General features: G+C 47.4%; 1 protein-coding gene across 5 annotated transcripts in view; it reads left to right on the forward strand.

Moving 5' to 3' along the window:
- The window catches only part of PGAP1 (post-GPI attachment to proteins inositol deacylase 1), a 764579-nt gene that overhangs the window by 324643 nt on the left and 414808 nt on the right, over positions 1 to 25128 (forward strand). For all 5 annotated transcript variants that reach the window (XM_069225850.1, XM_069225846.1, XM_069225848.1 and 2 more), the window contains one exon: positions 3847 to 3955. In XM_069225850.1, coding sequence (XP_069081951.1) covers positions 3847 to 3955 — 109 coding nt within the window. The remainder of the gene's footprint in view (positions 1 to 3846; positions 3956 to 25128) is intronic.

Raw genomic sequence — 25128 nt, forward strand, 5'->3', positions numbered from 1 at the left:
GCAGGTGTACAGGAACAGAAAAAATTACCATTCAATGAACATCCAGGTGGTGTGTTTGGCTGACCAGTACATCTCGCATGTAAATGCCAAATTCCCAGGGTCAGTGCATGACGCCTACATCCTAAGGATTAGCAGCATCCCTTACGTGATGGAACAGCTAGAGAGACACCGTGTATGGCTAGTGGGGGACTCTGGGTACCCCAACCTGTCGTGGCTACTGACCCCAGTAAGGAATCCCCGGACCAGGGCAGAGGAACGGTACAATGAGGCCCATGGGCGTACTAGGAGGGTGATCGAATGCACCTTTGGCCTCCTAAAGGCCAGGTTTAGGTGCCTGCATATGACAGGTGGATCCCTAATGTACTCACCTAAGAAGGTGTGTCACATCATCGTGGCCTGCTGCATGCTTCACAACCTGGCTTTGCGCCGCCAGGTGCCTTTCCTGCAGGAGGATGGTCGAGACGGTGGTGTTGTGGCAGTGGTGGAACCTGAGGAGAGTGACGAGGAGGAAGACGACGGGGCTGAAACAGACAACAGGGACAGAATCATTGAACAGTACTTCCAATAGGACACAGGTAACATTTCAAAGATAATTTAGTAAATGTTAACTACTCTCCAGCATCTCTGCTGCCTGTCTATTTGCCCCAGTGTATGATGACTGAGTTGTGGCTTTTCCCTCCCTATTTCAGATCTGGGGTCCCCACTACGAGTCCTGTGCTTCGTTTCCCCATGGACTACAGCTTTGGGCAGCTGTTTGTTGACTTCACCATGTACAAGGACATATTTGCACTGTCATGTCAATTACAATCTATTGAAATCACAGCCAGACTCCAGATATTTTGGTGCAAAATAGGTGTTTATTTAAGTGCTCAAAATGGGATGGGTGGTTTCAAGTGGGTGGGGGCTATGGTGAAGGAATGTCCATGGCAGAGTCCAGAGTAACAGTCACACAGGTGCATTGTCCAGAGGCCTGTGGAGAGATGGAGCATGGGCAGTTCAAGGATGGACAGGGTGACAATGTGGGACAGTGGGATGACATCAGGTGGTATCCATTGCTGGCGGGGGTCTTGACATCCTACTCTGTCTTCTTGCGAGATCTCAGGGCCCTCTTGCGGGGTGGTTCTTCTCCTGCAGGAGGTGGGGGTCTGGTGGGCTGCTGCTGTGCGGGGGTGGTGTTGATGGCTCTGATGTCCTCCCTGTACCCCCGATAGTGTTCCTCCTGCAGTGCCTGGATCTCCTGGAACCGGGCCAGTACCGTCGCCATCGTCTCCTGGGAGCGGTTGTATGCTCCCATGATGGTGGTGAGGACCTCGTGGAGAGTGGGTTCCCTGGGCCTCTCCTCCCCCCCCCTGTCGCACAGCTGCCCTCCGAGTTCCCCTGTTTCCCTGGGCCTCTGCCCCCTGGCCGGTGTGCCCACTACCACTGCCCCCAGGTCCCTGTTGTTGTTGGGGTGGTGGGTTATCCTGGGTGCCCTGTAGTGGTAGACACACCGCAGATTGACGCGCCCTGGAGACAGAGGCATGGGCCCGCTGGGTGGGAGCTGTGCTGGTGTTCCCAGAGGGGTTAGGGTCTGTAGTGGCCTGGGCCTGTGTGAGGGGAACCGACTGTCCAGAGGTCCCCGATGGTCCGGGCTGGTCATCGGTGTCCAGGTCGACAGAGCTGCTGTCATCGCTGACGGCCTCTTGGGTGGGGGGTGTGGAGAATTCTGGCCCCTCCGCCGCGGTGTGTTGACGGTCGGGTCCTGCAGGGGTATAGAGGTATGGTTATAGTTTCAATGAGTGGCATATGGGTGTATCTGTGGGTTCTCGTGTCCCCAAGTGCTGGCATTCGTGTGTGGGGGCTTTGGTGAGGGTGGCTTGTGGGGGGGATGTGTATATGCATTGGGCATGCTTTGGTGATGGGTGTCCATGCTTAGTGGACGCATGCAGGCCTAGGTTTTGGGATGTGTGGGTTGTGATGGTGAGACATTGGCGGGGAATAGGTGTGCTGGGGGTGGGGGTGAGGATGGTGGTGGGGGTGAGGGTGGGGGTGAGGATGGGGGTGGGGGTGAGGGTGGGGTTCGAGGATGGGGGTGAGGGTTGGGGTATGATTTGGCATGCAGGTGGGGGGGAAGCAGTATTGAAGCTTCAACTTACCAGTATCCATTCCTCCGCCGACTCCTGCGAGGCCGTCAGGATGCAGGATGTTCAAGACTTCCTCCTCCCATGATGTGAATTGTGGGGGTTGAGGTGGGGGTCCTCCGCCAGTCTTCTGCACGGCGATGTTGTGCCTGGATACCATGAAACACACCTTCCCCCGTAGGTCGTTCCATCGCTTCCTGATGTCTTCCCGATTTCTGGGGTGCTGTCCCACTGCGTTCACCCTGTCGACAATCCTCTGCCATAGCTCCGTCCTCCGGGCAATGCTGGTGTATTGTATCTGTGTGCCGAACAACTGGGGCTCTACCCGAACGATTTCCTCCACCATGACCCTGAGTTCTTCGTCTGTGAAGCGGGGTTGTCTTTGGGGTGCCATGGGGTGGTGTGTATGATGTGTGGGGTGGAGTATGTGTATTTAAGTGAGTTGAGTGTGGTGGTGTGTGTTGTTTTGTGTGTGGATAGTGTGTGGGTGATGGTGTTGAGTGGCTGTGGCTGTTATTTTTTGGATGCTGGTGTCTCGCTCTTGCCTTCTTTACGAATTTTTTAGCGTAGGGGTTTGTGGGTGATGTGGGTGTGTGTTTTATATTGTATTGTGTGTGTGGGAGTGGTGTGTGTATGTGTATCAGGTGTGTGGGATTCAAATCGTCCAATGTGGCTGAGTTTTGTTCGTTTGTGTGTATTCTGACCGCGGCGGTGTGTCCCGCCAATGGAATACCGCGTTTGAATGACCGCCGCGTGGATTCGTGGGTCGTAATGGCATGGGCGTATTTCTGTTGGCGTGGCGGTGGAGGTTTTGTCACCTCCACCTTTCCGCCGACCGCTGGTCTGGCGGTCTGTTGTGGCGGTCGGATTTTCGGAGGTTTGCCTTCTGCGGGTCAGAATGACCGTGGCGGGTTTCCGCGACCGCGGCGGGATTATGGAGGATTTCTGACCGGCGGTAGGCGCCTTTTACCGCCGAGGTCAGAATGACCCCCATAGTCTCCCTTTAGGGCAGTGATGGTTTTGATGTATTGTTATTCTTGGAGTATGCCCTTCAGGGAGCCTGGTGACATTCACTGCCACAGCCCTCCATCAGTAAGCCTACACTCAGCCACTGGGCCCCCTAATTCCCACAAAGTGGTCCATAAATCTGCTGGTGATCTCAAGCATCTTGTGGTCTACTGCTGCCTTATCCTGCATCTCTGTTCGTGCATGAAAGCAAAGACAGGCCTGCCATTGTGCTGTCCCCCATCAGTGGCCAAATGTCTCTCCTTATCCACCAGCTTCAAAGTGCTCTCCTCCTACTCTCTGCCTTCCTTGGGTCAGATGTGGGAGTGAGAAAGAAGGGGCAGTGCATTACTCATCCCTAGATGAGAGCCCGGCATTACCCAAGGTTTTCTCTTCACTGGACAGAACTCAGTCAATGCACCAACCACCAATAGTATCTAGTTTGATACCCTCAGGGTGAGGCAGCACCTACGAATCCCCAGAACAGACGACATCTACCGACACTGTGGTAAACCAGTGCGGTCTAGCTAGTGGTACGCTGTTGGTAATAGTAACCATTAGCCTTATGAGAGACATTGATTCTGCTGGCTGAGCGCGAGCTCCAGGAAGAAAGTACTTTTAATCCTGCACTGTCTGACTTCGTACAGAAATAAATCCGTGATTGTTTTGAGTTTACATTTTTTGCCTGAATGTAACTGGTTAAACAAACATTTCATTTCAGTGATGAACCCTTGACTACCGTTCCTGCAAAACTTCACACTGCAAAACCTGCAAATTACAGCGGCACTGTAACGCTAAATCTTTATTCATCTCAGGAATGTCAATACGAGGTAAGAATATAGACTGTACTTTTCAACTACTGAAATGTACCATTGTTTCTCTCATTAACTGTTAATTTATGTGATTTAGTTTACTGATAGCTCAGTACTACAGAAAGCTAATGAGCTTTTACTATTAATTTGAACCCGTTTATTTGTCATAGAAATCACTGGACTCACGTTTTTTTTCATGTTCATTAAATATTTTAGATTTCTATTTAAATTGAAATCACACAAAATGTAATTATGTTCTACCAATGGGACACACTTAAAAGTGGCATTTTCTTACATGCTAAACATTTCTTAATTTGCAATAAAAGGCAAGCGGCTTTCACTAGGCCCGGATTTGGCTTTGAAAATATAAAAGGAAATTACACCAGCTCACACCAGTTGGCGCCATATACAGCCCACTGTCATAACACCTGGGATGGATTCGCCCTTGATTGTAGCCACATGGCACCCCCTGGCCGGTCTGGAGAGCTAATGCTCTGGAAGAGCCTTTCCAGGTTCAGACTGGTGCTGTTATGTTTTTTTGTTATATTATATTGATTTGTATAGTGCACTAATCACTCGGGAGGGTGTCCTGGTGCTTGGGCAAGTGTGTAGTCCCCAAGGTGCTTATACGAAGAGCCAAGTCTACAGCTTGTTGCAGCACTGAAGATGTGAGGTGGAGACTCTGATGAGTTAAGGGAGGTCGTTCCATGTATTGGGTGTGATGTAGGAGAGTGAGCAACCTCCAGTTTTGCTTTTGGGGATGCAGGGAATGTGTGTGATCGAGGTACAGTGTAGGTGTCTGGTGGGTTGGTAAAAGCGTATGCAGCTGTCCAGGTATTCTGGTCCTGTGTTGTGTAAGTCTTTGTAAGTGTGCGCAAGAAATATGAATTGGCTGCATTTGTAAATTGGGAGCCTGTGAAGCTTCTGGAGGTGCGATTGGTGTGGTGTGCGAGGTAGCGTATGAGTCTTGCAGCAATGGTCTGGAGTCTGTGTAGGAGCTGTTTGGTAATTCTGGCGTAGGGAGTGATTCTGTAGTCCAGCTTCCTGGTGATGATTTCTTGTGTGACAGACGGTCTGGTCTTTTGAGACAACCATTTGAAGATCTTTTGTAGGATGTGGAAGTAGAAGATGCATGCTGCGTTGACTTGAGCCGTCATGTTGAGCTTGTCATCTAGGATGATCCCTAGATTTCTTGTGTGGTTTGTGGGTGTGGGTGTTGCTCCTAGCTCCGATGGCCACCAGGTGGAGTCCCATGGAGAGGTCTTGTTGCTAAAGACCAGTGCTTCCATCTTCTCGTGGCTATTCATAAAGTGAGAATAATACAGGAAGATATAATAACTGCCAGAAATATTTTTAAAAAGAATAAACTAACTTTGATTTTCAAATGGAGAAAGTCAACAAAATAATTTAACACATATAGTCGTACTGAATGTTCTTAGCTTCACCATACACAGATTCATTTGGCATAGTTTTCTTAAAAATGTTGTTTCTAAAACATGGCTACAGTAGTTTGTCTTAATGTAGCAATGTAAATGTATATAAATAACTAAGCAAAACAGCTGAATTAAAAAGGGACACCAATGCCGTGTCTGACCTAATTTGGATAAATATGTAACAAATTGATACAGATGAATCTGAACTCTGGAAATAGAGAAATAGCCAGGCATCACAGCTTAAGAACAGGAAAGGAAAGTACCCTGATCTGAAGTGTTAACAATTATAAAAAGAAAGCTGACTCCAAAAGTACGGTCACAACACATGAAAGTCCCTGATGCCTATTGTAGTCTATAAGGATTGCCAGCAGTATTTGACATGCAAATTGATTCTTGGTCAGAAGGAGTGGAGTTTGTTTTGAAGTTACTTCCAGCTAAAGTCTTGACAGTACCAATGAAATGTAAACTCAAAATGTAATCTGCTTTTTGTTGATAATCAGTGCAGACATTTAGATAAGAGTAAACCATATTGAACAAGCTTGTGGAAGTGTTTAAAGGGCCAAAGCAAATTACTGGCCTTATAGTAAACAACAGGCAACAGTAACTTACAACATTATCTTTCTAAATAAGAGTGCAGCAGACATGTTTTCTTGTTTCCAGAAATCCTTTCAGGGCAAATTGAAATGCCCATAACACATGCCCAAACATTAGATTATCACCTAATATTAAAAATGACAGTTATATTTAAGGTGAATCTTTCCACTGAAGTAGGCATGTCAGATAGTATTTTTAAATGAGTTTTCTCCTCTCACTGGTCTGACCATCTGATTCTGCTTATGAGCCCAATAGCTGTGTATTCCTTTGACTGCAATGAAAGGGGCCCTTAAAGCATCCGCTGAGTCACAGCAAAGATGTAGTCATTTTAGATCTGCTTTTGTGAAAAACGTTTTCCTGTTAATTGTAAAAGTTTTTGAATTTTGTGCAATTCTGCCTGCCTTCCATTTACAAAGTTTTACTGCTGCAAGGCTTAGTCTTCCTGCCTTCCCCATCTCCTTCCTCTTCCTCCATTCCCCACACCTTTTATGCTCCTCCAGATACTGGAATCTGAACACGCCCATCACCAGGTGCACATATTTGATGATTGCTGGGCAATCACCAGGCTAGACCTGCAAATGAGCCTAAGAGCCTGATAGAGAGTCATGTGACCTCACCACCAGCCTATACTAATTGGGTGCCTCAGCCTGGTTGTCAATGCAAGAGGACAAGGGCGTCTTCCCTGTTCGGGTCTTGTAGGGCCAGAAATGCCGTCCATTATTCAAACTACACATATTAACCTGGAGACATCCACAACAACTAATATGCATACAATCTCTCAAAAACACCTACCTACCACTGGCAGCAAATAACGTGACTCCAGCCAACCTTCCCCCATCAACCATTATCCACAACTGCATGACAAACATAAATACCCTTCTACTCCCACAACCACCCAAGAGACTCTTCATTTCTGCACAAACCAAAACTCTGTGCTAAGACTCAGCCCAAAACAACTATCCCCCACTATGGCACTATCCCATGCTGTACACATCCTTATTTCCTCAAACTCACGCATCTTCTCTCTTTTCTACCTGAATCCTTCTACTATCCTTTTCCATCTCCAAATATTGCACTTGACAGCCCTTTAGCATCTCTATCAATCCATACACCTCAACATAATCCTCCCCTGCTGATGGATACATCTAACTGCAGAATCTTCACCTTTTCAATATCCCCAGTGCGCCAGCATTCCACAGAAATCCCATGTTGACAAGACGTCACAATGTCCATGGCTCCACATGACGTCAGTGGAGCCATAAAATGCCCTCGTCAGCGTGCTGACATCAGTTCACTTTTATTCCTTGCCTCTGACGCATAACGGTTTTCTGATAGGCTCTCCATAGAGTTAGGAGTCTGATGTTTTTTCCGAAATTGCAACGCTATTGTAGTAGAAAATGTCATCACCTAAGAAATCTGGGTTTAAGCCTTGCAAGGAATGTGAGGGTTAGATGTCAATCACTGATCTTCATGAAAATTTTCTTTGGTGTTTGAGTTCGGACCATGACATCAACGCCTGTTCATCATGTCAGAAGATTAACCCCAAAGCGATAAGTAGAGAGATGCAAAACTCTTAATGGCCAAGGTGAGACAGAAGGAAGACCGTTGGAAGTCGCGTTTGAAGTTGTTGTCTTCCCATCCCTCAAAGTTAGCCGAAGGGAAACATAAGAAGAACCGGCATCATAGCACCCCATATTGTTCTTCAAGAAATGAGCCTTTGTAGTCAGTGTTGCCTTGTCCGAGTTCGCACGATGATCGAGGTGAGGTGACTCCGGGTCTGTCTTCTTTTATTCTCTGGCGTCATCTTTGAGTCTGAGACCACCACAGACTTTGCCTGGATGCCCTGATTCGGGCCCAGAGTTAGATGCAGTTCCTCCTGTGCCTCCTCAACCTCCTTAACAGGAGCAAGGGTATCCAGCTTTTCCTACTCCAGGAGTTGGTCCTTCAAATGTTGTAATGCTATTTACAGCATTTGCAGCAGGGTGATGACTCTATCTGGTGCACCTGCGGGCCACATTGGTCTGCTATCATTTTCCCTAAGAGGATTTTCAACTCAGTATCAGCAAACATCATTCATGCCCCTCATGCCCATGGCCCAGGTTTCCTGTTCGACTCTGGTGGCGAGAAGGGCTACTCTTTCACCAGTCAAAGTTCAGCAAAGTGTCACCGGTGCTGGTTGCTCCCTCTCTAATGTCGGCTGAATCTGTTCCGGCTTCACATAATTTGACTTTTTTACACAGATACTGAAGTCACTGGTGAAGTTACCCATGTCACCCACACCAGTGCTGCATTTCCCAATGCTGTTGTTGAAGTCGGGACGTAGATCTCAAAGGGAAGCTCAGAGGCTTTTTTACGAGGAACAGTATGCTTTTGGAGAAGGAGAAATGGAAGAGGGAGAAATTGTGTCGCTGGATCCAGATTTAGGAGGTTTAGAAGTGGCAAGTGGGTTGGACAATTACCCAGAATAGAAATTGTTGTCTCCAAAAGTTACTCCTCCATCGGAGGCCACATCATGCCATTCAGTGATAAGGAAGGCAACTGGTATGTTGTAACTGCCTGTTCTATCAACTGAGCTCAAACAGAAGTGTTGCATTCTTCTTCTTCCACATCAGAGCCTTTATTACCTTTTAATGAGGCATTGGTGGAGCCCAATGTAGAATTTTGGCATAAACCCATGTCATCCTCTGCAGTGTCCAGACCAATTTTGAGGAGAGACAAGCCTGCTCCAGGAGATCTGCTGTTTTTATCACCTCATCCTTCCTGTTCGTCCAAGTTAACTCCTGTGTCTTTTGCAACGTCCTCACCAGGTAGAGATTCAAAGAAGATGGAACATTCTGTAAACAAGGTGATTTCATCTGGTAGCAGAGCTCTGAAGTAAACTAATGCAACTTGTTTGTTGGGATGGTACATTCATGCTTTGATGGACTCAGCTAAAACAGTGATTCTGAAGTTACTGGAGGATGTTCAGGGTCACCTTTCCGAGTTGCTCAACGAAAGCCAGGCTGCTGCTCGCCAGGTCATTCATTTGGGCCTGAAACGGCTGACTTGGTTGCAGGAGCGATAGGGACTTCAGTCGCCACAGGGAGGCATTGCCGGATGTGCAAAATACCTGGATGGATTTACCTTTCGAGGGGTCCAGACTTTTTGCACCAAAGCTGATTCTGCCTTGGAGAGATTCAAGGAGAGCAAGGAAGCAGCTAGATCACTGGGCCTTCAATTGCAGCCCAGGGATTACAGGCAGTTTTGGAAGTTCTGTGGATTTGGCAGGAGATTTTCCTTTTGTGGAAGGCAGAAATACCTGCAACAGCAGCCGTCTAATCCTCTCTATAGGAATTATAGAGGACAGGACTGAGGTAGACAATGAGTAGCTGCCCATCAGCATTCCTCCTTAGCCTTAGTTTTGCCATCTTAGAGCATGCTTTGTTGGTGGGTGGGCGGGCGTCCCAGTTTCTGCCTCAAATGAGATCCATAGCATTAGATCAGTTGGCTTTAAATATTGTAGAAAAGGGGTATGTGCTACCCTTCTGAGAATTGTCCCCCCCCTTTCCTCCCCAGCAAGGTTTTTGTGCCAAATACCATCTTCTGCTCCTTCAATGAAAGGTTCTATCCATACTCCAAAAGGGTGCAGTAGAGTTGGTTCCAGAGCAGGTACGGGGTCAGGGATGCTTTGCCTGGTACTTTCTGATTCCCAAAAAAGGACAGTCATTTATGTGCGATCTTAGACCTCAGGATTTTGAACTGGTTCCTCAAGTAGGAAAAGTAAAAAAAAAAATGCTTTTTTGAGCTGGAAAAGGAAGACTGGATGGTTTTGGTCAATTTGTGGGATGCTTATTTTCATAACCCCATTCTGCAATAGCACAGGAGGTATCTCCACTTAATGGTGGGATCTCAATGTTACCAGTTTGCAGACCTTCCGTTTGGTCTTACTTCCACATCTCGAGTCTTCACAAAAGTGGTGGTAGTGGTTGCAGCACATCTTAGAAGGTGGGGAATGCTAGTAATCCGTCACCAGGATGATTGGGTGGCCAATGCCAAGTCTCCAGAGTTGGTATCGCATCACTTGCAGTTTACAACTCAGTTGTTGTTCAACCTTGGCTTTTGTATCAACAGGCCCATGTCCCCCCTGGAGCCCTCCCAGGGCTCCCTGTTCATAGGGGCAGTACTGGACACTACAGTGAATCAAGCCTACCCTCCTCCTCAGAGGATTCTAGGCATTCAGGCTTTGATTCTGATGTTCCATATTGGAGCTATATTTTCAGTCCTGAAGGTCTTGCTCCTGCTAGGTCTGATAGCCTCCTGCATTCTGTTGGCCGCACATGCACACTGGCATATGACGGACCTCCAGTGTGCCCCTGGAGACAGTGGTTTCAACACAACGGGGATCTCAGAGTCAGTCAGGATGTCCAGAGACACTGCAGCAGATCTTCGATGGTGTGGTATGGCCGGCAAGCTGTCTCAAGGGAAGCCATTTTGCTCTCCACCTCCGCTGGTCACACTGATAACGGATGCCTCCACTCTAAGGTGGGGCACTCATCTGGGGGATCTGGAGGTGAAATGGCTTTGGTCTCCAGAAGGAAGATTGTTTCATATCAATCTATTGGAATTACGGGCGATACGCCTGGTTCTGAAGGCCTTCCTTCCTTCTAGTTGCGGTCTGTCGGTGCAGGTCTAACAGACAATAGTACTGCAATGTGGCACATAAAGAACCAGGGAGGAGTAGGGTCGGATCTTCTCTGCAGATAAGCTCTATGACTCTGATCCAGGGCTCTGGACCATCAGATTTGCATTATGGCAGGTCACTTGGCCGGAGTTCTAAACATACTTACTTTTAAGACGATTTTTCTAGTGACTATAATGTCAGCTATCAATAAACAGAGGGATAGGGAGGGATAATGGTCCAGTGTATATCCTCCGGAAGTAGATACTATGACACAAGCTAATACACTGTTCCAAAAGCAGAATCAAGAGTAAAAGGATACAGAGAAGTCCTAAACTTTAGGAGCAAGAAACCTCACACACCCAGCTGGGTGGCATGCTTCATCATCGGCGGGTTGAGGCCAAGATTAAAAACAATCAAGAGAGTGACACAGAAACAGTGGTCTGACACTCTATCCAAAACGTATCGAGAAAAAAGGGGGGAGAAACTACCATCAGCCCTAGCAAAGTGTCAACATGTTTCGCGTCTTTAAGGTCCAACAGGATTCAACGACGCTTCTTCAGGACCTAATAACTACATACTTCTCCTATAAAAGGGCTAAAAAGACTGCTAACCACTGAAATGATCCTTTTACTCTTGATTCTGCTTTTGGAACAGTGTATTAGCTTGTGTCATAGTATAATGTCAGCTAGACAAGTTAGTGAGATGCAGGCCCTTTGTGTTAAGCCCCCCTTCACAACGTTTTATGCTGATACGTTGGTGTTAAGAATCAGGGTTGCTTTCCTGCCAAAAGTGGTTACTCCCTTTCACTTGGGCCAGTCTATCATCCATCTTACTTTCTATTCTCCTCCTCATCCATCTACAGAGGAGTGAAGGCTTCATTGATTGGACCCCAAAAGAGCTGTTAGCTTTCATATAGACAGAACTTGTGACTTCCGGCTGGATGATCTGCTGTTTGTTGGCTATGTGGGCAAGATGAAAGGAAAAGAGAATATTATCACAATGGATCATCCTTTGCATTCCTCACCTTTTGAGGTTGCAGCACAATATGCCACGAACAAATGTACAGTGGGTAAGTGACATTTTCCATATATTTACTGAAAAACCCACAGGTGAGTTACAGGGACGTTATGATTAGGCTCCCATTTTAAACGTACAAAACCATGAAAATTCAGCTGTTATAGTTAAAGTAACTATAACTCATGCCCTAAGGTAACTATAACTTGCGCCCCCGCCATGCACAGTTTTTTCTTAAACAATTTTACTACAAATATTACATTGATATTATCAGTGATGTTATCAAAGATGTCATGAGTGCTGTAATTTGTGGGATAATTAGCAGTGCATGGTGAGGACGCCTGTGAGCCAGTCTCTGGGGACAACCCTATAACCACCCAGCTGTTGCCAAGCCACAGCAAACAGCCATATACCAGGGGTGGGCACCGCAGGACATAGCAGGAGCCAGCCCTGCGGGGGGGGGGTTCCAGGGCCATCATATGCTCCTTGAGGGGTGCCACATGGCCCCCCTCCACCATAGAATAGGCCTATGGCTGCAGGGAGCCCAAAGTGGATCGCCTTTCTATTTTTTCACAGTTTGCCCCAGGGAGGTGGTAGGCTCCGGGGGGGCCAAGCCCCCACCTCGCACCAAATTTACTGAATGCCTCAGAGAGTTGGTAGTCTCTGTGGCTACAGGGGGGCCAGCACATCCTCCCCACCCCCCCACCCCTGCCAGCGGCACACACTTTAAAAAAAACAATGCCCTCAGGACTTGGCCCACCCAGGGGCTTATTAAAAATCAAGCGCGGGAGCACACGTGTTTTTTTTTGGTTTTTTTCTTTTTTTTTTACATTTTTCCTGCGAACTTGAGACAACGTAAATAAAAAAAAATGATTTTATGCTTTGGGTGGGTCCCTCTGGACCCCAGCACCAGAGCTAAGGAGCCAGGGTTACTCTGCCCTAGCCCTTGTCTGTTGTTTTACACTGTGGCTGCCAACACTTCCTCGTTTGAAGTGTTGACAGCCAATCAGAGCTGTGCATTTGCCGTGTATAAGCTCTTAATTTTCACAGTCGTCGCAACCTCAGATATACAACCTTATTTCCCTTTAAAATTTCAAAATCTACTAAACGGATTTACACCAAATAAGTGAAAGCACAATCTGTGTGTACAGAAAGCTAGCTTTCTGCCAAATTTGGTGTAATTCCAGCCAGTGGTTCAGGCTGTAGCCTTGTTCAAATGTCCTGTGGGAATCAACATGGGAAACACAACTTTTTTGACCTCCCCCCATTTTGATTGGCACCCGTTTGATGGATCACTCCATAACTTTCCATGCATAATAACAAGAATCACTGGGGCACACACATTTGTTTTGGAAAGTTTCGTGAAGATTTGTCAAACGGTGCCAAAGATATAGGCAAGTCAAAAAATGCTTTTTCTATGGAAACATGATCCTAACTAGAACTACCTATTGGCCATCGCCAGTAGGTAATATATAAATATATCTGTATATAAATCTCTGATGTAAACATTAGACCATGTTATTGCATTTGTGATGTTGGCTTCAACCGTTCACCTCTCAGGCACAAAAGAAATGATGGGTGGAAACTGACGCCAGCACGCTGACAAGGGACGTTTATGGCTCCATTGACATCAAGCGGAGCGGCGTGTGGAGCCATGGACATTGTGACAAGTTTGTCCACGTGGGATTTCCGTGGAATGCTGGTGCTTTGGGGATATTCAAAAGGTGAGGAATGTGCAGGTAGATACTGTATTCACAGGAAAACGCGTTACCGAAGGTAAGTAACTTGTTCCTCTTGTCACCTGAAGCCCATGACAACTCTCCTTCAGCACACCTTTCCACCAATAAGCCTAACTCTTCCTCTATTCAGCGTACAATGATCCCTATTAACCCAGCTCTGTCCCCTCTCACACTCAGCCAGAGACCCTCCTTTAACACCCACTGCACCAATATCAGACAGTACCACCTCAGCAAAACTAAACTCACCACCCACACAACCTTTCTATGTAAAACATCTCAGACATTCACAAACTTCCTCATTCCACAAAACCAACACACATCCAGTATGCCATTAATTCCAACAAAAAATATTAAAATTCTCACCCATCCTTACCTCAAAGTTTCTAAGCAACAAAGACACCAACTACTCATTCCACAAATACACAATATTGCTCACTTGTCTATCACCCATTGTAGAATTCAGAGACATAAATCCAGGCCCTCATGCTCCAACACCACCTCTCATTTCTGTTCTTTGCACCTTCAACATATGCAAAAGAAAGACACTGCTTACCATTCTTCATAACCTTGAATCCCCTTTTCTACCAAACAAATCTACTATTAAAATAAAATTCCACAGCCTATCCCAACAATTGCAGCCAGTCTCCTCACAACCCACACAGCTGCCAAGTTGAAAAGGATTTATTTGGGACATGTTGATTGCTGACCTGGAAAGCAACTCCACCCATTGCTCTCCATTGGCTTTTTTCACATTTCTTTTTATTAGCTAAAGTGTCAGTACAGCAGTAATCCAGAAAGTAGAATTTAGCATTTCACAGTACAATACCATGGTCGTAGTTATCCAAACAAGGACTTGTACACTCTATAACCCCCTAAACATTTCCAGGTCCACCTCCCACCGGTTCAAAAATTATTAGCTAAGCAAATCAGTCACAAAGGTGAAATCCGTTGCTGTTGCCAATGCATGCCTTGCCTGGCAGACACTTTACCAGATCACCAGTCTCTTTCGCACACATGGGCAGCAATCTCCTAAAACAAGGGTGAGTTTTCACCAAAGGCATACCAGGAAATGGTTAATGAAACTATTTTGCGTAATCTCAGCACAACACAATAATTTTACAAAAACCCATCATTACTTCAGTTGCTCCCCTTTACGCTATCTAAATTAAATGGTGGACGTGCAAAAGGACTATGCGATAAGAACCAATAATTTACGATGAAAGAGGTGATTGTGGCAAAGTTCCACCATTCAAGGAGTAATTTATGCCAATTGTTCACTAGTCTTTGATGTCACACAAGGTACTGAATTGTCTTTCAGACAAACTTCATGTCAAAATAGTGACATCCAAGCAGTAAACTATAATCTTGGTGAACAACCTTGTGGAGAGACAGGTTAAAATAGGTCTGAATAGCAAGGAAGGAAGCAACAGTGATTTAAAAAAAAAAAAAAAATTTTCACATGCTCAAGCTACCCAGTGACACTACAGAGGGGTGCATGGTTAGGTGTATCTTAGTGTTTCTGGTATTTCCTTACAAGCACTTCTGTGTAGCCCACTAAGACGGATGTGAATGTGACATCCAAGGGGTGAAAGAGGCATATGATGAAGCATGAGAGCCATCTGGATGTGTGAAGCCTCTTGCTTCTGAACAATCAGCTCCCCCATTATCTGCTTGCTCAGACTTATCCTGACCTACTGCGTGTTCTGTTTCCTTTTCTGATTCTTTTATGAACTGCATACTCCACTTGTATACATGTATATTTAGGCTTGTATGCTGCACCTAGACGCGCTTCTAGTCCCCCCATTATTGTGTTCTGTGAAAGAGGTACTACCATGGATTTCTTGGTCGTTTAACATGTAGAATATCTCACAACAAAAGTAAATACAGGACCTGATTTGACTATTTGTTATTAAGCTGTGAAGTGCAGTGTATCAATCACCTAAAAGTCTTTTACTCTGTATTTGAAAGAAACTGAATACTGTGAAAGTTTAGATCATGATGGTTTTTGCTAACAGATATTTACCTTTTAAACGCCCTATGTGAATTCATAATATGATTCCCATTTTTGCCTGCTCTATGCCAATGGACAAATTCACCTTGTACTCACTTGTTGAAACTGCCAGGTTACCTGGCTCCGTGTCAGAGTATACACATAGACAGAAAATCATTCAACAATGCAACAGTGCCCTTCAAGCTTCCCTTCCCATCCCTAGGCCCTGGAGTACACCTCTGCACAATCATTGATGTTGTCTGCCTTTGCCAAATCCCCTGAATACAGGAATCTTTTTTTTCACCGTACCCTAGTCTGGAAGAACAAGTTACTTACCTTCGGTAACGCATTATCTGGTAGAGACTCGATCTAGCTGCAGATTCCTTACCTGAGGTCAGCTTTGAATCCAGAATTTTTTGCTGAGCAATACCCTGCATCGTTGCTTGGATCCGCGTGCGTCATTCAGCTCCGCATGGCTTTGTCAGCGTCGTTGGAGCCATCTGTGACGTCACGGTCACCTCAGTTCTTTGTTTCTACAAAACATCCATGCCAGAAGTGCAGAGTCATGGATAGAACCGAAATTTTCTTTGTAGAAAACTAGGGCACTGAAAGAGATAAACCCTAACCTTACTAGACATATCTGCTGAGCAGGGAGGAATGGGTGGGTGTAAGGAATCTGCAGATATATAGAGTCTCTACCAGATAATGCGTTACCAAAGGTAAGTAACTTGTTCATATGATAGAGACTTCTAGCTGCAGATTCCTTACCTTTGAAAAGATACCTAAGCCATAACCTCCTGGCGGTGGGCTGCGGATACATGTACTTACACTAAAAAGTCCCGTAGGACCGAACGGGCAAAGTGTCTGTCTCTCCGTACCTGATTGTCCAGGCAGTAATGCTTTGCAAACGTGTGCAAAGATGCCCACGTTTATGCCTGACAAATCTCTAGGACTGGAACGCCCTGAGCCAACGCAGTGATAGCAGCTTTGCCTCTGGCAGAATGAGCCCTCAGGAAGCTGCTTCCTGGCTAATGCGTAGCACATTGTGATGCAGAGAACAATTCAGTGCGAAATGGTTTGCTTTTGCACTGCCCAACCCTTCTTTGCTCCAACGTACCCCACAAAGAGTTGGTCATCCACCCGGAACTCTTTTGTGCGGTCAAGGTAGAACAACAACGCTCTTTTTGGGTCCAGTCAGTAGAGTCGCTCCTGTTCCTTAGAGGGATGCGGTGGAGCAAAGAAGGTAGACAAGGTGATGTTGTGACCCAAATGAAATGGGGTCACCACCTTGGGGAGGAAAGAGGCACAAGTTCTAAGTACCACCTTGTCTGGATAGATAGTGAAATACAGTGGCTTTGATGACAGAGCCTCCATCTCACTCACCCTCCTGGCGGATGTTATCGCTGCTAAGGAGGCTGTCTTGATTGTGAGCAGTCAAAGGGGACAGTTGTGCAAAGGCTCGAAAGGAGCGCATATCAGAAATGTGAGGAACAGATTTAAATCCCATTGGGGCATAACAAAGGGCATAGGGTGAAACATACGTACAAGTCCTTTGAGGAATCTGTGTACCATGGGGGATTTAAACAGAGAGGGCTGATCAGGCAGCCTAAGAAATGCCGATAAGGCAGAAAGATAGCCCTTGAGAGTCCCCAAGGTAAAACCCTGCTAGGCAAGGGAAAGTAGGGGATATCAGAAAGAGGTTCAATAGACCTTTCTGTGCAATAATATACAAAGCGTTTCCAACTGCAGGCATATACCGTTTTAGTGGAGGGACACCTGGCTGTCAAAATTACTTTCCAAACTTCGGGAGGAAGGTCAAAAGCCAACAACTGCTGCTGCTCAGTCTCCATGCATGAAGGCACAAAGTTGACAGGTTCGGTTAGACAACCCTCCCCTGCTGCTGCGACAAAAGATCCTCCCGAAGGGGCAGCCTGATCGGAGGTTGATGCTCATTTTGAAAAGCTCGGGATACCAGACTCTTCATGCCCAATCCAGACCCACTAGGATGACTTGGGCCCGGTCGTTCTTGAGCTTCCTGAGAAGTCTGAGCAGAAAGGGTGTAGACAGAAAAGCGCACAGGAGGCCTGAATTCCACTCACGACGAAAAACGTTGCCGAGCGATTGTCGCCTTCGAAACTTCAGCGCGCAATACTGCTGACATTGCACGCTCTCTGCAGAGGCAAACAGATCTAACCAAGGCTCTCCACTGCTGAAGAGCCCTTGCACCACCTGCGGATGGAGATACCATTCGTGGTCCGCTAGGCATCGATGGCTGAGTTTGTCCGCCCTGGTGTTCAGAGAACCTGCCAGGTGTTGAACCACCAGGGTTATACCCTGCTGTTCCAGCCATGTCCAGAGACTCTGAGCCTCTTGACAAAGGGTCCACGACCCCACACTGCCCTGCTTGTTGCAGTACCACGTTGTGGTGGTGTTGTTCGTGAACACCTGCACTATCTTCCCTTTCAGAACAGGAAGAAATGCTTTCAAGGCCAGTCAGATCGCCCGGAGCTCCAGCAAGTTGATATGGAGTCCGGATTCCACCTCTGATCTCCGCCTCTCCCGGATGGCTGGCCCATCCCAGAAGTGACACATCTGTCACTAGTGTGAGATATGGTTGGGGAAGGGAAAGATTTCCCTGATGCTATGCCCACTGGAACTGCAGGTCCCACTGCAGAGCCCTCATATGCCATCTGGCATGTTTGACTAACAGGATGCAGGAAGCCATGAGTCCCAACAGCCTCAGAGTCTGTCTCACGGAAATCCAGGATAGAGGCCGAAACATCTGTATCATAACCTGAATATCCTGGACTTGCTGTTCGGGAGGATAAACCGGAAACTGCACTGTATCCAAAACAGCCCCGATGAAAGGGAGCTTCTGAGAGGGAGTCAGGTGTGACTGCAGCATGTTTATAGTGAACCCCAACAAATGCAAGAGTCGCTGTAGTCTGAAGGTGGGTGACGAGAGCCTGGGGCGTAGGAGCCTTCAACAGCCAGTCGTCGAGGTACGGGAAGATTGAAAACCCTAACTTGTGGAGATGAGCTGCTACCACCACCATCACCTTGGTAAACAACTGAGGGGCACTGGTGAGACCAAAGGGGAGCACAGTAAACTGAAAGTGCTTGTGGCCCACTTTGAACCGCAAGTAACGCATGTGGGCGGGCAGGATGGGGATGTGAAAATACGCATCCTGCAAGCCCAACGCTACCATCCAGTCTCCTTGGACTAGAGCAGACAAAACCTGAGCAAGAGTGAGCATCTTGAATTTCTCCTTTTTGAGGAAGAGATTGACGCCCCTTAAATCCAAGATACAGCGAAAAACCTTGTTCTGTTTTGTAACCAGAAAGTAGCGGGAATAACAACCACTGCCTAATTCTGACACCTGGACTCTTTCTATGGCTCCTTTGGCCAAGAGAGCTGTAACTTCCTCACGGAGCAAGATTAATTGATCGTCCATCAGCCGTTCTTTCAATGGAGGGATGGAGGGAGAGAAAGACTGGAAGGGGAGGGAATAGCCCTACTGTATGATCTGCAAGACCCATTTGTCTGATGTTATGCCCCGCCAGTGAGGGAGATGAAATTGAATCCTCCCTTCAAATGGATGAGCATGGTCTTGCAGAACCATACTAGGAGGGCTTGGGCGTTGCCGAAGAGGGAGGCTGGGTGGTGGCTGACCTCTGGCTAGACCCTCTAGATCTGGTACCATGACCTCATCCTTGTACTGGATTCTGTGAAGGTGGAGGACGGTGGCTTACCTGTGGGTGGCGTGGTACCCCACCCCTCCTGAAGCCTCGAAAGGGACGTAAGGCAGGCTGCTGGTGAGCAGGCGCCGAGAGGCCCAAGGATCTCCCTGTGGCTCGAGTCCTTGAACCGCTCATGCGCCAAGTCTGCCTTTTCTCCGAAAAAGGCGTGAGCCATTGAAGGGCATGCCCATCAGATTTGCCTGGACATTCCCCAAAAAGTCAGTGGTATGAAGCTAGCCGCGGCGACGAAGGGCCACTGTTGATGAAATCGACCTGCAGAGTGAGTCGGTCGTGTCCAAACCACACCGAATTGTAAACTTGGCTGCATCTCTCCCATCCTTGACAGCCTGAGTGGGAGTGTCCTGTACGCCCTCCGGGACCTAGGACAGCACCTGTGCCACTGTATCCCATGAAGTATGAGGAAAATGGCCCAATAGGCATGAGGTGTGTTTGGACCTCAATGCCAGGCTGTAGGAGGAAAACATCTTCTTTCCAAGTTGGTCTAGCCTCTTAGATTCCCTATCTGAGGGAGCAGAAGGGAAGGCACCATGGGATGTGGAGGCTTGGACCACCAAGCTCTCTGGGGTGGGGTGTTGGGTGAAGAAACTAGGGTCTGTAGGAGCTAGTGGATGTCGGTGGCCAATTGTCGTATTTACTGGAGCCCCAGCTGGACATCAGTAAAGATGGGGCCTCTGCAGCCCCCGCAGCCTCCGAAGACCCACCCGCGGGGGCAGCCCACTCAAAAACTAGGCGCATGGCTTCATAGAAGTCTTTAATTTGAGGGGGGGTCGCTCCAGCTCCCAGATAGGGGTTAGACACAAAGTTGGCCCTGGTATCGATTCTGCAGAACCGTGCTCTGAAAGTCGACGTTCCTGCGACGCTTCTTTGGATGACGGGCAATGTGAAGTCGAAGTCCACTTGGACTTCTTCTTCATGTGCCTCTTCCCCAAGTGCCCCGAGGACCTTGAGTGCCAAGAAGAGGACTTGGGGTGCCTGGAGCGGTCCCGCAACCTCCTCCCCGAGCGGTACTGTGACCTCCTAGGAGTCGCGCCAACCGAAGTTGACTCCTGGGCCGCCATGAGCTTCAGAGACCGCTTTCTCAAAGCCTTCAGGGCCATGGCCTGGCAGACGGAGCATGACTTTGCGTCGTGGTCTCTATCGAGGCAGTAGAGACATACCTGGAGGGGTCCGTCACGACATGGCGTGATGGCAGGCGCCACATGGGTTAAACCTCGTCTTCCTAGATGACATCCTCGCACAGACACAAAAAAATCTTCAACAAAATGGTCGAAAAAAAGGCTTGCCAAAAAAGGTAAAGGGTAGCTCGTTCCTAGACCTGCGCTTAACCGGCGTGTAAGGAAAAGAACTGATGTACACGCGCCAGGGTGGTGCCTTTATAGGTGACCATGACGTCACAGATGGCTCCGACGATGCTGATGAAGCCACGTGGAGCTGAATGACGCACGCAGATCCGAAGGACGCCACCTGATGGCGCGTGCAGGGTATTGCTCATCAAAAAATTCTGGATTCTAAGCTTACACCAAGGAATTCAAAGGTAAGGAATCTCCAGCTAGAAGTCTCTATCAGATAGAACATTTACAGTGCACTAACCAGTGATCATGGACCTTCTAGACCTTGTAGAATTCCCAACAAAACTTTTTTTTTTTTTAGCAATTCCTCACTTGACTGTAAATCATCTCCGAGGCCTTGATTCAGAATTGCAGACGTCAGGCACCTTTCCCAGGGGCCCCAAGTCCCTCCCTTGCACAGCCTTGTGAAAATGAGGATCCACCCCCATTTTATTGTCCAGGAACAACTTTTCCTTATGCTGTAGACAGAAATGAATGTCTGAGAGGATTCTGGATGAAAACCTTCTGTCACTTATGCCTCTTTATGCCATTTTAACATGAGAAGTGTAGGAAGCTGGCTCTGTATATACTATATCAAGTTGAAATATAGTGTGCACAGAGTCCAGGGTTTCCTCACAGGCTTAACAGAGGCTAAAGTAGATAATACCAGTGCTCGAGCAGTTAGGCTTACCAGAGGGTAGTGCAAAGCATTTGTTGTACACACAGATAATAGAAGAAGCACACACTCAATGACTTGACTCCAGATCAATGGTTTTTATATAGCAAAAATATATTTTCTTAATTTATATTTAGAACCCCAAGATTCAAGTTGCAGGTAAGTACTTCAACATGTATCAACAGCACTTTGTTTGTAATCGAGTCATACAGATTTTGAAATATTGGCAATAGTCTGTTTTAAAAATGGACACAGTACAATTTTCAGAAACAGTTCCTGGGGGAAGAAAAGTTAAATCGTTTTACAGGTAAGTATTTGACTTACAGTTGTAGTCTCCGGGTTTTAGGAAGTCTACCGGTCGGGGTTCAAATTAACCCCAAACAGCCACCACCAGCAACACTGTGCTGGTCGGGTACAGAGGTCAAAGAGGAGCAAACTTAACATGGGCTCCTATGGAGACAGGGGTACTCTGAATCAGGCCTGCCTGCGTGTAAGTACCTGCGGTTTGGAGGGCAGACCAGGGGGGATTAGAGGAGCACTGGGGGGACCACAAGTAGGCACCAAACATACACCCTCAGTGGCACAGGGGCGGCCGGGTGCAGGGTGCAAACAGGACGTCTGGCTCCCAAAGCTGGTCTACGGCGGGTGCCGGGGGTCCCTCAGAGGCTGCAGACGAGGTCCAGGGGGTCGTCTCGGGCAAACCACAGGCTGGACAGGGAGGAGGGGCTCCTGCTGAACACTGCTGCACCGGAGGTTGGGTTCTCCAAGGCCTGGGGGCTGCGGGTGCAGTGTGTCTTTAGGCGGTGGATATCTTCGTCTGGAGCTTTGCGGTCAGAGGGGTCCTCAGGATTCCCTCTGCAGGCGTTGTTGTGGAGGGGTGGAGAGGTCAACCCAGGGTGGGCACTTGTTCAGAACTGCCTGGGGATCCTCTCTAGCTGGTTGGGCCATCTGGACACAGGCTGTGGGCGTCAGGTGCAAAGTGGTTAGGACTCACGCATTCAGAGTGAGGTGGGAGTCCTTAGTCGTTGGTTTCTTCTTGGACAGAGCTGCTGTTCATAGGAGTTCTTGGTCCTTTTGGGTGCAGGGCAGTCCTCTGGAACTGGGCAGAGGTTGCTGGTCCCGCTGGATGTGTCGCTGTTCTTTTGCTGGTTCTTTGAAGCAGGAGACAGGCGGGTAGGGCTGGGGCCAAATCAGTTGTCGTCTTCCTCCTTCTCTGCTGGGGGTTTCAGCTAAGCAGTCCTTCTTCTTGTCAGGTCGCCAGGAATCTGGTGAGCTGGGTTCAGGGGAGCCCTTGAATGCGAGATTTAGGGGCGTTACAGGGGTCGGAGGACAGTAGCCAATGGCTACTGTCCCTGAGGGTAGCTACACCCTCCTTGTGTCCACTCCCTTGGGTGAGGGGGGCATATTCCTAACCCTATTGGTTCCTGTCCTCCAAAACAAGATGAAGGATTCTGCAGGGAGGGGGTCACTTTAGCTCTGGACACCTTTGGGTGGTCACTCCTTGTTTTTCCTAAGGTTCCCACCGAACTTGCCGCCAAAAGTGGGGCTTTGTCCGGGGGGGTGGACATCTCTACTAGCTGGAGTGCCCTGGGGCACTGTAACATAAGACCTGAGCCTTTAAGGCTCACCGTCAGGTGTTACAGTTCCTGCAGGGGGGAGGTGTGAAGCACCTTCACCCAGAAGCAGGCTTTGTTTCTGGCCTCAGAGAGCACAAAGGCCCTCACCTCATGGGGTCAGAAATGTGTCTGCTAGTGGCAGGCTGGCACAGACTAGTCAGTCCTTCACTAGAGGATTGGGTACAATACAGGGGGCATCTCTAAGATGTCCTCTGTGTGCTTTTTCGAATAAATCTAACACTGGTATCAGTGTGGGTTTATTGTGCTGAGAAGTGTGATACCAAATTTCCTAGTATTCAGTGAAGCCATTATGGAACTGTGGAGTTTGTAATGACAGACTCCCAGACCATATACTTAATATGGCCACACTGCAATTACAATGTCTAAGAATGGACTTAGACACTGTCAGGGCATATTTCTCCCGCAGCTAGGCCCTCACCTATGGTATAGTGCACCCTGCCTTAGGGCTGGAAGGCCTGCTAGAGGGGTGACTTACCTATGCCACAGGCAGTGTTTTGTGGGCATGGCACCCTGAGGGGGATGCCATGTCGACTTTGCCTTTTTTTCCCTACCATCAAACACAGTCAGCAATGGCAGTGTGCATGTGTATTAGGTGAGGGGTCCCTTAGGATGGCACAAAACATGCTGCAGCCCTTTGGGACCTTGCCTGGTCATAGGGCCCTCGGTACAGCTGGTACCTTTTACAAGGGACTTATCTGTGTGCCAGAGGTGTGCCAATTGTGGAAACAATGGTACATTTTTAGGGAAAGAACACTGGTGCTGGGGCCTGATTAGCAGGATGCCAGCACACTATCAGTCAAGCCAGCATCAATATCAGGCAACAAGTGGGGAGGGGTAGCTGCAACAGGGGCCAGTTTCCTACACGAAGTAAGACAGTTGCTCTGATCCTTTGTGATGCCTGGTGCTCTTATGCTGCACACCACTTTATTAGTAATGAGAAAGTTAAAGTGATAATTACTGCCACTGGAGGAAAGGAAAATCAACAGAACTGGTTTACTGCAGCTTGTCTTTCAGGCAGCATAAAATTCGCTTTTTTAATGATACATTTCCTGTATAGATATAAAAAATAGTTTTACCACTGTAGTTACTGTCATAATTGTTGACTTTACAATATGTATTTAATATTTGTACAATTGTTGGTAGGCTCCCCACTGACCATTCATTTCTTTCTGTAACTAATGCATCAGGAGTGTTCCTGAGTTAGGCGGATGGTATTGTTACAGGACATCACTCCAACAAAAATTCATGTGTCAGATAAGTGTTCTGCCCATAGGGGCCATTGGAACACAGGTCAGGTGGCAAGCCCTCCACATAAGAGTAACATTAATCAAGGAGTTTGTGCACCACTTACCGGAACAAAGCTCCATGATAGTCTTATAGTTCTAGAGGTATTTAGCATGTATGCCTCATATTTTGAAGAAGCTCCCTTTGCCAAACTGAGGTTGAGAGTCTGACAGCTTCAATTGGTGGAATCCTGAGATTACTTGCAGGATATCCATTCCAAGTCTATCCTAGTTCACCCATCTCCGATGATATTTCCAGTGTGCTGCACTCACGCTCCAAGCATTTTGATAGGGTGACCCTTCCACTTACTGCATCCACAGATCTAGACCACTAAAGACTAATCCAAGTATTGATAAAAGAGCAATGTTTGGTGCGGTCCGCAACCACCAACAGATTCGGTATGTTCCGCCTGAAAACCTTGTTGGAGTTTAATGTGTTTTTTCTAGCTGTAAAGGCCTGCTTCCCAGTGATTTGGTGCACACACAACAATAACATTAAATTCCTCTTACAATACAAGGGAGGACTTCACCACCACAGCTCTTCCAGGTGGGATTGGAAAATATGCTAGCTGTTTTGCAGGTCATAATCCTGGTAGTCTTTCACACAGCTGTTGTTTTCAGACTGATCAAACGGCACTGGCATCTATAGTCCCTATGAGAATGGAGCCTAGCCAAGCATTCCTCAAGTAACTATGTGTGGTCTTGTGCACTTAGAAATGAGCATGGAAGACAATACTTTTTTCCATGGACACAGAAGGCTTCAGAGCTTACTCTTTACAATCACTTAGCTTGAGTGTCTTGTTCATGTCTCATACCTTGGCTTCTATTCAGATTGCATTGTAATCCTGGTGTGTACCAGGGTATCCACCACCAGGTCGCAATGCAGATGCAGTTTTTATTACTATCTTATTTAGATTCGTTACTTCAGTCCATCTCTTTGTTACACTCACATTCATTTCTCCTAAGAGAGCATGTTCTAAGGCGAGGTAAAAGTATAGCCAGGTCTGAAGCATCAGGTTTATTAAGATTCAAACTAGCACGTGAAAAAGCAGTGGTCCTCAGTGAGGTTAAATAA

Source organism: Pleurodeles waltl, chromosome 3_1, assembly GCF_031143425.1.
Source record: "Pleurodeles waltl isolate 20211129_DDA chromosome 3_1, aPleWal1.hap1.20221129, whole genome shotgun sequence".
NCBI classification, from domain to species: Eukaryota; Metazoa; Chordata; class Amphibia; order Caudata; family Salamandridae; genus Pleurodeles; species Pleurodeles waltl.